This window comes from Anolis sagrei, chromosome 2 (genome assembly GCF_037176765.1).
Source record: "Anolis sagrei isolate rAnoSag1 chromosome 2, rAnoSag1.mat, whole genome shotgun sequence".
Classification (NCBI taxonomy): domain Eukaryota; kingdom Metazoa; phylum Chordata; class Lepidosauria; order Squamata; family Dactyloidae; genus Anolis; species Anolis sagrei.
Genome location: NC_090022.1, coordinates 75,682,780 through 75,696,004, shown reverse-complemented (window position 1 = coordinate 75,696,004; position 13,225 = coordinate 75,682,780). Strand labels below are relative to the sequence as shown.

The following is a 13,225-nucleotide window of genomic DNA, read 5'->3' as shown; positions in this document are numbered from 1 at the left end:
TATGGCAGTGTAGATTGTAGAATTGCTAGTTTCTGTCTCAAGATAAATAGTAGGTACAAATTATGTAAATGCATTTGTTCAGCAAATTTGCTCTTTATCTTGGTTCCTTGCCATGTCTGTATGCATGCACTCTCCAGTCCTTCGGATGAAACAAAACATGCTCATACCCAGCGACGTGCTCCAGTGCTGCTGTCGAACAGGTAATATTGGCCTGTCACTAGAAACAAAATCCAAGGGAAAGTGTTACCCATAGTCCAGTCCCTAATTTTAACCTTCAGAGGTGCATCCACACTGTAGAATTAATGCAGATTGACACTAATTTAACTGTCCTAGCTAAATGTGATGGAATTGTAGGAATTGTAGTTTTTCAAGGTTTTGCGCCTTTTCTGCCAGAGTTCTGGTGCTGTCCCAATTACAAGTCCCATGCTTCCATAGTATTCAGCCATGACAGTTAAAGTGGTCTCAAACTGCATTAATTCTGCAATGATGATGCACCTTTCAGCATCTATCTACCATCAACTGCACTAAAGATCCATGATTCAAATAGGTAAGAGCTCATTTTGCAGCAGTAAAATTAAGCACACATGCCTAGCTCTAACCATGGATAAATGGTGCTTGCTGTACCAAGATGTTTCACTGCAGGTCAAGAGCATCTGCATCAGAAAGTACAACATGGCTGTTTGAAACATCCATCTAGGCCAGGTCAGTTTGTTACTCTATACAGCTTGGCAGCTAGATGTATAGACAGGGATCCCAGAATTAGGTTGTTGTAGGTATTTCAGACTAAATGGCCATGTTCTAGAAGCATTCTCTCCTGACGTTTCACCTGCATCTTATGGCAAGCATCCTCAGAGGCCGTGAGGTCTGTTAGATCTAGGAAAATTGGGTTTATATATCTCAGAATTGCTGTAAACTTTGCTACAATCATGGAGACTCATGAGGCCTGTGGCATCTCGTACAACAGAGAAATTCTGGAGGCCCCTGCTAAGATTCATGCCAGAAGTGACTTGCAGTTTCTCAAGTCACTCCTGACACGATTTTTAAAAAAAATTGCAGTCTCCAGATATAGGCTTACAGCCCAAGAGCCATTGCAGCCAGAAGATATCTAAAGAAGGTGACAATGTCATTCACCTATCATGGCCCATGGAGATAGTTGTCTTCTGTGAAGAAGATCTACTTTGTTTATTTATTTACGACATTTATATGCTGCCCTGCTCACCCCGAAGGGGACTCAGAGCGGCTTACAAGTAATATGTAAATACAATATATTATATTATTACCATAGCACAATATTATATATTACTATATTGTACTATAACATTATACTGTAATATTATTAGCAATATTACATGTAATATAAAATATGCAATTATAATATATTATTATTAGTATTATATTGTATTACATTACAAGATCAATATTATATGTATATACAATATATTATATTATATTATATTATATTATATTATATTATATTATATTATATTATTAGCACAGTGCAGAAGACAAGGTGGAACTGTCTTCCTGGCCCATCTCTTGACTCTGATCCCAGAGCAGCAGTTGGTGCTAGCGGGAGGGGCTGCCAACGAATGACATATAGCTATACATATGATGGGTTTGCTGCTTGCTCTGACAGGAGCACATTCCAAGGTGATAGAAAATACACTTCTCAGCCTCCTTCTAGTGACTACAGTTTTACCTGAAAGAATGACATTGATGTGAAAGAGCAGATTTGGAAGGAGGAAACAATTTGTCTTCCACTTGTTGCATTGATTGATTGGTTGAACAACTAGGCTTTCTCCTCGTACCTTGAGATTGCTTTCAAAAACATAAAGAACAAAACAGAGATTGAACTCACCAGGGTCTTGAGCGCGGCCATCAAACTGGAGTGGCTATGAGGGAGGCAAGAAAGGAGAAGAAGAAGAAAGAGGAAAGATTAACTTCTACTACAACTGTCACACATCAACATTAACTGACTACTGTAACGAAATGGACCTATATCACCTTATGCAGCCCTTTGAAATTTTTCATCCTTCTGGATCCTACTATATCCCATCCTACTCCTACAAAAGTGTAAATATGCTTTATTTTTGTGGTCTCTATCCTACTTGGTACGGCATATAAAGAAGTGGTATACATCCGTGAAAGCTCATGTGAAAATTAAAAGCGGGCAGCCTTAATGGTACTGCCTCATTTATTTTTTTCCCTTTTCCATACTTCCTTTCCCCGTCTTTTCCTTCCTCTATTCCACTAATCTACCAAGAGAGGGCACTCCAGTTATCAGAGTGGGAAGAATGAAATAAAAGTGGTGGAAATGCTTTTTTAAAATATACATTAATTTCAGTTTTTTCTTCTGCTACATTATATTGTGAGTTGTGTGCCCCACCACACACTTTATGTATTTATTGTTACTTGTTATATTGTCACTTACTTATATTACACTATGTAACATGATTTTATGTTCCCGAGTTATGTCATTTCCTAATTGGTTCTGCCATAAAAACATGGAAAAAGTTTTGTTCATTCGTTCTGTCGTTTCCGACTCTTCGTGACCTCATGGACCAGCTCATGCCAGAGCTCCCTGTTGGCCTTCACCATCCCCAGCTCCTTCAAGGTCAGTCCAGTCACTTCAAGGATGCCATCCATCCATCTTGCCCTTGGTCGGCCCCTCTTCCTTTTTTCTTCCATTTTCCCCAGCATAATTGTCTTCTCTAAGCTTTCCTTTCTTCTCATGATGTGGCTAAAGTACTTCATCTTTGCCTCTACTATTCTTCCCTCCAATGAACAGTCAGGCTTTATTTCTTGAAGTATGGACTGGTTGGATCTTCTCGCTGTCCAAGGCACTCTCAGAACTTTCCTCCAACACCACAGTTCAAAACCATCTATCTTCCTTCGCTCAGCCTTCCCTAAGGTCCAGCTCTCACATCTGTAGGTGACTATGGGGAATACCATTACTTTAACTATGCGGATCTTTGTTTATTAAAGTTTATTAAACTGCAAAAACTTTGTTTTTGCGGGACATCCTGCAGCATATTTTGCTAGTTTTTCAAAGCATATCTCATAGAGTCTCAACCAATTCAACATAGTTTGTGAGAGCCACAAAAATGAATTTTCTGGAGTATAGCAAGTACTTTCAAAGTAAGTACCGCACAATTAAAGAAGAAGCAACACTTTCAAACCAGGAACAGAAAAAAAATTCAAATTTTGTTACGAAGTGTAATTGTTTGCTGATATGTTATTTTACACAGTGGAACATTGAGATCTGGTCTGGTTTGGTTCCAGGACCACCCGTGGATACCAAAATCTGGGGATGTTCATGTCCTGTTACATACAGTGGGATAGTAAAATATTGTCTTTTATATAAAATGGCAAAATCAAGGTTTGTTTCTTAGAATTTTGTTTTGAATATTTTCCAAGCCATGGATGGTTGAATCTGTGGACCAACCCTGCATTGTTTTGTCTATCCCTTTTTGCTCCTGTTGGTGGTCCTCTTGTTTTGGGGAAAGTTTTACCATGCCGTTCCATTAAACAGGGACCCTATAAATTGTGGCTCTCATGACTGCAAGACATGCAAGATCATGACACACAAGGACAGAATCATCTCAAGGCCTACTATCACTGAATTGACATCCTGTTTAGTAGAAGCTAAACAGCATCTAGATAGAAAAGAATTCAAAGCACACATGCCATACCAGACCCAGCACCTCATTGGCTCCTTTCCCTTTCCCTTTGTCTGGCTCTTCTGCCATGATGTAATTTCTTTCCAGCCCTTTGGCCCTGTAGAATGTGAGAGATGAATCTATCAGCATTTTTGTGGATGTCTATCAGTGCCTCAATGGCAGACGAAGTGTTCACTTTGGACCCGTCACCTGTGGCCATGCTGGCTGGGAGATTCTGGGACTTGTTGCCCAAATATATTTTTTTCAAGCTCTGGCCCATATGTTATATACCAAGAATAACTCATTACAAGCTGTTCCTCCCAAGAAATAAGCATCTCCTGATTTCCTGGCCAATAGTAAGGGCCAATGATAAATGGGAATTGTAATCAAAAACGTCTGCAGGAACATTTCCCTATGCATGTAACAGCCCATGAGAAACTTCTTAGCTTATTGCTTTACCTTCAGTTTTCTCTAGCTCTGCCTCAAGAAACCCAAGACCCATGAAGAGATACAAGGAGAATGAACACTTTCCTATAATGCATAGAACTATGTGATAAACACAGGAGTTCTTACTTATTCTGAAGTAATGGTTGGGACATCATTCCTGGTGCCTTCCTGAAATCCAAACAACATTAAAAGTGTGAGCTTTGACATTTCCTCATAACCACCCATAGAAGTGTAATGTGGAGCAAGGTACGATCTATATAAATAAAAATCGAATGTTTGTTTGTGGGATTAACATAATTGAAAAACCACAGGATGAATTGACACGAAATTTGGACACAATACACCTATCAGGCCAACGAGTGACCACCACTCATAAAAACTCTGAAAAACATAACAGAAGGGATTGAAAAGGCCAAAAAAGCAAAAAGATGCTACAGCGCATGCGCAAAAACAACTCCCCCTGGCAAACAAAACACACAATAGCATATCCAACTCTCTTCCAGACTACAGCTCCCAGCATCCCCTAGACCAGGCCCTTTAGAAGAGGAGGATGATCCAAATGCACTTCTTCCCCTTGGATTTCTTTGAGAGCATCCCAATCCCTGCATATTTCCAAAGTCCTATTCCTGGACTGCAACTCCCAGCAATCCTCCAGATAGATAGATTAGATAGAGATAGAGTAGATAGGTAGATCGATCAGGAGGACTGCTGGGAGTTGCAGTCCAATAATAGGTAGAGAAAGAAGAAAAGGGAGAAAGAGGAAGGGAAAGAAAAAGGGGGGAGAAGGAAGAGAAGAGGAAGAGAAGGAGAGAATGAAAGAAACAAAGGAAAGGAAGGAAGGAAAGAATGAGGGAGGGAGGGAAGGAAAGAGAGAAAGAAAAGAGGAGAGAAAGAGGGAGGGAAGCAACACGTGGTAGTACAGCTAGTACTGTATACATTTTTCAAAGCAATGGAAAGATTGCAACTGCAAAGGCTTAAGACCTTTAGAGTACCGAAGACAATTATGGAGCATCTTGTATGAAAGTAGATTAACTTCTTTCTTGTTAAGGATTGCTCATCTTTCCCTGTAGCTGACTCCTTTTCCAGAATGTATCATGGAAATAGCACTACCAGTGACCAAAATCTGAGGCAGCAGTTCACATCAAAGAAAGAACATATACAGAAGCCTAGATGGAAACTCACCTCCAGCAGAGCCTCCAGAACAACAAACCCAAGACAGAAAGGAGAAGGACTCCAGTGAGAGTAATAACCACCACAAACCAGGGATCTGGTGCCCAGTATTCATTGGTTTTGTGCAAAATGATGGGTTTTTTGGGCACTGTCTGGAAATACAAAAATGAAAGTATAGTATCCAGAACTACAAAACCTACTGAGAGGACCAAATTAGCAGGATCATTTTCCTTTTGAAATCTAAGTGCATGTCACGAAGAAGGTACTGTTCTACCACCAACATCACCGAGTGACAAAATCAACATTCATAACAAATACATTTCATAACCCGAGTGCTATCTGAGGCATATAGAAGATACATGGAAAAGAGATGATGAACTTGCTGAACTTGCTGAAGGAAAGGTTGGAAGTTCGAATCCGGGGAGCGGGTTGAGCTCCTGCTGTTAACCCTAGCTTCTGCCAACCTTGCAGTTCAAAAACATGCAAATGTGAAATGTGAGTAGATCACTAGGTACCGCTTCTGCGAGAAGGTAATGGTGCTCCATGCAGTCATGCTGACCACATGACCTTGGCGGTGTCTATGGACAATGCTGGTTCCTCGGCTTAGAAAATGAGCACCACCCCCCAGAGTCGGGCACAACTAAACTTAATGTCAGGGGAAATCGTTACCTTTACCTTACATGGAAAAGGTATAGACATTCCAGGGATTCAGCTCAATTCTGTGAGGTTTCTTATTACAGCATGTCTGCATCTGATCCCTTACCGTAGTAGTGGTGGTAGTAGTAGGCACAGTTGTGGTCCAGGGGATCACATGAACAAGAATGATGGCTGTGGTGCTGAACCGAGGTGTGCTGCGACTGTCTGTCACTTCTACAAGAAGCTTAAAAGTGAGGGGATCAAAAATACCATCACGGTTGTAAGAAAAGGTATTAGGGAACAGCCTGTCACCCTCCATGCGAAAACGTCCATTTATGTTGCCTGCAATAACAGAACCAATAAAAGAAATCATAGAATCATGGAATCCTTGAGTTGGAAGAAATCTTGTGGGCCATCCACTCCAACCCCTGCCAAGAAGAGGGAAAATTGCATTCAAAACATCCCTGACAGATGGCTATCCAGCCTCTGTTTAAATGTCTCCAAAGAAGGAGCCTCCACCACACTCTGGGGCAGAGAGTTCCACTGCTGAACAACTCTCACAGACAGTAAGTTCTTCCTAATGTTCAGGCGGAACTCCCTTCCTTCAGTCTAAAGCCATTGTTCCGTGTCCTAGTCCCCAGGGCAGCAGAAAACAAGCCTGCTCCCTTATATATTCTCCCTTATCCCTTTGATAAATATATGACTTCCTCTCATATATTTATCCATGGCCATCATCATGTCTCATCTCAGCCTTCTCTTCTTCAGGCTAAACATGCCCAGCTCTTTAAGCCGCTCCTTATAAGGCTTGTTCTCCAGACCCTTGATCATTTTAGTAGCCCTCCTTTGGACACCTTCCAGCTTGGAGTCAACATCTCCCTTCAATTGTGGTGCCCAGAATTGGACACAGTATTCCAGGTGTGGTCTGACCAAGGCAGAATAGAGGGTTAGCATGACTTCCCTGGATCTAGACACTAGACTCCTATTGATGCAGACCAAAATCCCATTGGCTTTTTTTGCCGCCGCATGACATTGTTGGCTCATGTTTAACTTGTTGTCCATGAGGACTCCAAGATCTTTTTCACACATACTGCCGTATAACTGCTTATCACTGTCCAGCAACCTTTATTAATTTTATACCAGTCTAACTTGTCATAACCTCTCCAAAAGGGCCCTGGGGGTTGTAGCTTGTGAGGGTGAAGGGAATACAGTTGAAGATTCCTAGTCTGTGTTTCATTCATCTGATTCTCAGGGTTTCCTGAGGAGAAGCAGTGATGAGCAGACCCACTTATGTGATTTGTGAAGATATGCTCCAAGTCTGTCATCACAGGCAGAACTGACAGCCATCCCTTCCACACACAGGCCAGCCTTTTCATGTTTTCTTGTGATTTCCCTTCTGACTTGACCACCATTGGGGTCACTTTTCCAGATTATACCATCACCATGCATCCCAAGCTTGCTAAAAACTTTACAAGCCAGGATGCAAAAGCCACTGTTCTTGCCTCCACTTCAGTTTAAATCTGAACCCAAATACCTTCCCTCATCCATTCCATACCACCAACAATGTTGTAGTTCAGTTCACTTGTCACATCGCGGTCACTGCAAGCCAGCTGCACGATGCTTAAGGTTTGGGCCTGGGTGGAATATATGGGCTTTTCGTAGAATGATGGATTACAGACAGGTGGGTTGTCATTCACATCCTGGGGGAAAAGAAGAGGTCCATGTTTCTCAGAGTGCTGCTTACACAATGTCCTTGGGATGGACTATTTTCTAAAACTCTCTTCTCCTACTTGCAATCAGCATGACATCCCAAAAAGGAATATTTCATGCAGGAATTCCTTCAGGCATTGGGCTTTTCATTTTGCCTGATGTGGAATATTAATTATTATCAGACCTTTTTATCATTTACGATGCTCTGCATATGGTGAACAAGAACCAAAGGATGGCATTGAACAAGATGCTTGCAGAAGCTGCTTTCCGCCTGGGGCAATGGGTAAATAAATAGAGATTACTTTTTGTACCTGGCAATTCATCTGGTATCAGATGATATTCAACTCTGAGCCAATGAAGGGAGAACTGAATGTGTTTCTGTCAATGTCGAACAGACTACATTTTAAAGATCACAATGTGTAGAATTCCCCCAATCAGAATCACGGCTCAGGAGTTGTATTCAAAAAGGATAACTAAAGCAAAATCTTGTTGATACAGAGAGCTTCAAAAAAAGTTGTTTGCTCGATTTTTCCTATAATTATTATTGGCATCAATTCATTACTCCTGGAAGAAAAGAAAGCTTCCCCATTGAGGGAAGCAGCAGCTTCATAATATGCGAAGCAGTTGTCCCCATCCCCCGTCTCCCACCCAAGCACAAGCACACGCACACAGCATTCATCTACAATGTGGTATGGATTACACTATGTAAAATGATTTTTGTGCCTGGGTTATAAATGTCATTTCCTAATTGGTTCTCTCATAAAAAACATTGCTATATTTTTTCAATGATTGTCTCATAGATTCTCAACCAACTCAACACTGTGTGTGGCAGCCACAAAAACAAAGTTTCTGGAGTATAACAACTACTTTTAAAGTAAGTACTGAACAATTTATTACTTATTTACCATATTTATACCCTGCTCTTCCCAACCCCGAAGGGGACTCAAAGCAGCTTTATACATAGACTACTATTCAATGCCTTAAATACAGCATACAATTAAAATAAATATTTAAATTAAGATTAAAAATAATACACATCAAAACAGTTAAAAACATTACATCCATTATTAAAACCATGCCATCCACAACTGTAATCCAGGACCATGCCAATAGTCATTGCACATATTCCATATCCTTCTACTGCACTTCTCTGAAGGCTTAGCCCCAAAGTGACGTTTTCACTCTCTTTCTGAAAGCCAGGAGGGAAGGGGCCAATCTAATGTCACTGGAGAGGGAGTTCCATAGCCAAGGGGCCACCACTGATAAGGCCCTGTCTCTCATCCCCACGAGTTGAGCCTGCGAAGGAGGCGGGACCAAGAGCAGGGTCTACCCTGATGATTTTGACCTCTGAGGTGGTTCACAGAGGGAGATATATTCAGAAGGTAAACTGGGCCAGAACCATTAAATAGGAAATAACACTTTCAACCCAGAAACATATTTTTTTCAAATTTTGATATATAGTGTTATGAAACCCTACAGTTACTTCCAATTAAAAAAATATGTGGAGCATTAAACATATATAAATCTATATGTAGCTAGTTCTTTTGCTGTGAGCAACTATAATGTAGGTATCACAGTCTCACACCAGCTATTTTTTGTAAACCATAGAATAGAATAGAATAGAATAGAATAGAATAGAATAGCGAGGATCACAATGCTGGGGATCAAATGCTGTCTTGATTTGTAAGGTGTGGGAAGACCTAATGAAGGTTTACAGTACAGTTGGCCCTCCACATTAGAGGGCCTTCACATTAGAGGGTCACATTAGAGGACATCCTAGAGAAAACATTTAAATCACTGTACTGTACTGTAAATACAGTACAGTACAGTACAGTGATTTAAATGTTTTCTCTAGGATGTCCTCCAGTGCAACTCTACAGTCAACTTCTTCTGGTTGAACTGTAGGACCCAGAAATTACTATAGATAACACCTCTCTAGGAATCTATAGGTCCTCCACTGCAATTCTATGATCTGCTTCCAGAAAAAGGTGACCAAAGTCGTGCTGAAGAACCTAGGAATTCTGAGATGTAAAAGCAAATAGTAACTTCTTTATTCACAGATTTTCACTTCCACAGGAATTCTGTGTCCCCAACTCCACTGAATGTGGAGGCCTGGCAGCACTTTGTCCTGCTCCATCCTAGATCCAACCCTAGCAAAGCTCTTCCTTTTTGTTTCAACCAGATCAGGTCTCAGGTCTTCCATAAATGGCCTGCTTTATCCCCTCCCAATCCGGCACTTTCCTAATGTGTTGCAGTACAACATGAAGGGCCTTAAGTTGTGAGAGACTGGCAAAGGGTGTTGTGTGCACTGATTGTTTTCAAAGCAATACACTAGCCATACCCTCCCAACCTGTATTCCAGTTACCTGTACATTAATGGTGATGTTGCACAGCGTGGAACGTGGACCCTCTGCTCCATTATCAATGTCTTTTAGGCTAATTGCCAGGCGATATGCCTTCACCTTTTCATAGTCCAATGGGCCCAGAACATGCAGCAGCCCTGTGACACATACCCAACATGGAGACTCTGTTCATCATGTTTACAAGTAACAACCATTCCTAACCATTGAAAACTGCATTTAATCATTTGCACTATCATCCACCATTCAAACGCTTTGATGTGAATGTGGTGCAGTAATTAAAAGGGGTTGGTCTTGAATATGTACTGCAGAGGACTAGAGGGCAATGTGTTGCACTACTTGTGCCGTATTCTCTCAGGAAATGTATTCGGAGCCTCCTAAGTGAGGGGAATCAAAACAGCATCCAAGCCTGGATGCATGAGAGGAAAGATATTTCATCTTAAGCCCAAATAAATAAATAAATAAATAAGGCTTTATTTATATCCCGCCCCCTCTCCCCAAAGGGACTCAGCAAGTGAGGCTAGTGAGCCAAACGTAAAGGATATCTTTAGCAACAGGTAAGAAACCTGCAGGGCTGGTAGCTATGGGAATAATAATAATAATAATAATAATAATAATAATAATACACTTTCTTTATAACCCGCCACCATCTCCCCAGAGGGGATTCGGGACGGCTAACATGAGGCCAAGCCCAAAATAATACAACACATTTAAAACACAAAAACAAAAAAATACATCATAACACAAATATGAAATAACACATGAAATGAACACTATGAAATAATATAAAATCAGACACAGAGGGAGGGCAAATGAATGAGGTAAAAAAGTTAAAACCCTGGGCAAGATAGGGATAAAAGTGAATTTATAAGAGAGGAGCCCGACAGGGAGGAGCAATGGGATTTGGCCTTTATAGGAGAAAGGGAAGGTGCTTTATTCTGAGGGCAGCTGTAGATGAAAACAACTAGATGGGTTGAGTGGTTACTCTCCGAAGGCACATCGGAAGAACCACGTTTTTAGATCTTTCTTAAAAGAAGACCATGTCTGTCTGCATGCAGAGGTCCTACATAAATACTCTTTCTTACCTGTGCGCCGCCCAATGTAGAACATAGGAGAAGATCCAACTTCTTCCCCCAGGATGTTGTACTCAATGTTATTGAAAGGATAGTCTTGGTCAATGCCACTGGCATTTCCAAAGATGTCCCCAAAGCCAGCATCCTCTCGTACACTAAAAGACCGTTGTAAGCACTGTGGGCTGTACTCGTTCACTGGGCTTACTGTCACAAGCACAGGCACCCGGGCTGTAATGCACATGGAAACAAATCCAAGAAGTATGGGGGATAGAGCTTCAGTGGCTAGAAAATGGCCAGCGATGGAGCAGCTATCCTAAAGACAGTCACAAACAACAGGTAATGTTTGTAAAATCACAGAATCATAGTTGGAAGAGACCACAAGGGCCATCAAGTTCAAACTGTAATACAGATTGCAGGTTTTGGTGATATCCCCTGGATAGAAATCCATTGAGAACAGAAATTTCTACTGTGTAGGAATGAATGAAATTAGCTCATGAACATTCAGTTTGTACAGATTAGGAAAATCCCCACAAATCCTAACAGTTCTCTCTCTCTCTCTCTCTCTCTCTCTCTCTCTCTCTCTCTCTCTCTCTCTCTCTCTCTCAGACAGACAGACACACACACACACACACACACACACACACACATTTACTGCTACTATTTTATCAGGCTCTCAACAGGTTCCCCCTTTCAAATCCATTGCTATTTGTAATGTGAACTAACTATCCCTTTGAGGGTGGTCTTTGCTGGGCGTTTTCTGTTTGATCTCCTGTTTGTTTATTTTTATTTTTTGGCACAAATTGTATGCAGTTGCTGCTTGTTCACAGCAAATTTGCTTAGTAACAGACTCCATTAATGTGTGGCCTGTGGGGCATGTTCTAAGGCCAAATTAGTCTCAGCCAAAAACTGCTCTTTTGATTGCTTCATTTGATATTAGTAAACAGCCTTTAAACTTCCTCTGCCAGGAATCATCAGTACTCGACTAATTGGGTCTCCTGTGAAAAATAATCCAGACTTTGTTTTTTCTTCTCAGTGCTACTGACAATAAGTATGATCCCTTGGCAATTAGCCATGATGAATATAAGTATTAGTGGTGTGTAAATTTTCTCCAGTCTTTTCAGATTGATTCTTGCTTCTAAAAATTATATTTTACTCTATTCCAGTCTTCTGAAATTCGGCACAAACATTGTAGCCATAATACAATTATCCCTAGCCAGCACAGTCATTTGGCTGGTTCAATATATCTGGAAGGCAACAAGTTGAAGAAGGCTGTGCTATAGAAAAACGAATTGTTGAAATCACTGAACTTAGATTACACTCTTGGTTTCCAATATTAATGGTCAATGGCTTGCCATTCTCAATATCCCCTACAAGGATGAGGGATGTATGTCTTTCCAGAAGTTGTTGGTCTCCAACTCCCTTTAGATATAGCCATTGCAGCCAGTTATGAAGGATGAAGGATGATGGGAGCTGCAATCCAACAGCATCTAGAGGACCATACATTTCCTTTCTTGGCTTGACAGAAATCAAGTTCATCATTGAGCGATTGCTTGATGTGTTTGCAAATCAGTCATTATGGAATGGGGTTGGAACGCTAAAATGTCATACCTAAAGGCCTCTTTTTACATAATATTTTCTACTGGAATGCAATTAAGATGAAATCCTTGGAGACAGGAGAAAAATCTATGACAAGGATTAGTCACTGTCTCATTGTCTGGTTTTCTTTCTGGCAAGAGCTGGCAAACCAACACCCACCATCATGCCTTGTCTTTTCAGGTTTGTGGAGAAGTGGGATGTGAGTTCCAGTTTAGCCCAAATACATTCTCTCTGTGACCAAAAATGGGGAGATTCAAGACTGTGTATACTATAGAATCCCACTACTACACTGAACAAATGGAATTTAGTCCTGGACTTATAGAAACAGCATTTCAGGGCTCTCAATTTTCTTTCTTGCCTTTTTAAAAAACAGACTATAAAGATAGGTTTGGAAGTGTTTAGTAGATTGGAATGTAGACAAAATTGGATTGGCAGCAGGCATGGTATGAGTCTTTACATAGCTTCTTGCATGATACATTAGAAACCAAGCCTTGTGAGGAATAACTTAGGCAGCTGAGTATGTTTAACCTGAAGAAGACGAAAACATGTCAGCCACCTTTAAATGGTTGAAGAGATCT

The 13,225-nt window shown here is 40.9% G+C and overlaps 1 protein-coding gene across 1 annotated transcript in view; it reads right to left on the bottom strand.

Moving 5' to 3' along the window:
* Positions 1-13,225, bottom strand: part of CDHR4 (cadherin related family member 4) — a 28,517-nt gene continuing 15,292 nt past the window's right edge. The window contains exons 12-20 of the mRNA XM_067465541.1: positions 11,064-11,279; positions 9,985-10,118; positions 7,465-7,609; positions 6,040-6,254; positions 5,289-5,428; positions 4,233-4,274; positions 3,693-3,777; positions 1,859-1,892; positions 1-217 (exon numbers count right to left, since the gene is read on the bottom strand). Of these exons, the coding sequence (XP_067321642.1) occupies positions 162-217; positions 1,859-1,892; positions 3,693-3,777; positions 4,233-4,274; positions 5,289-5,428; positions 6,040-6,254; positions 7,465-7,609; positions 9,985-10,118; positions 11,064-11,279 (1,067 nt within the window). The 3' untranslated portion in view covers positions 1-161. The remainder of the gene's footprint in view (positions 218-1,858; positions 1,893-3,692; positions 3,778-4,232; positions 4,275-5,288; positions 5,429-6,039; positions 6,255-7,464; positions 7,610-9,984; positions 10,119-11,063; positions 11,280-13,225) is intronic.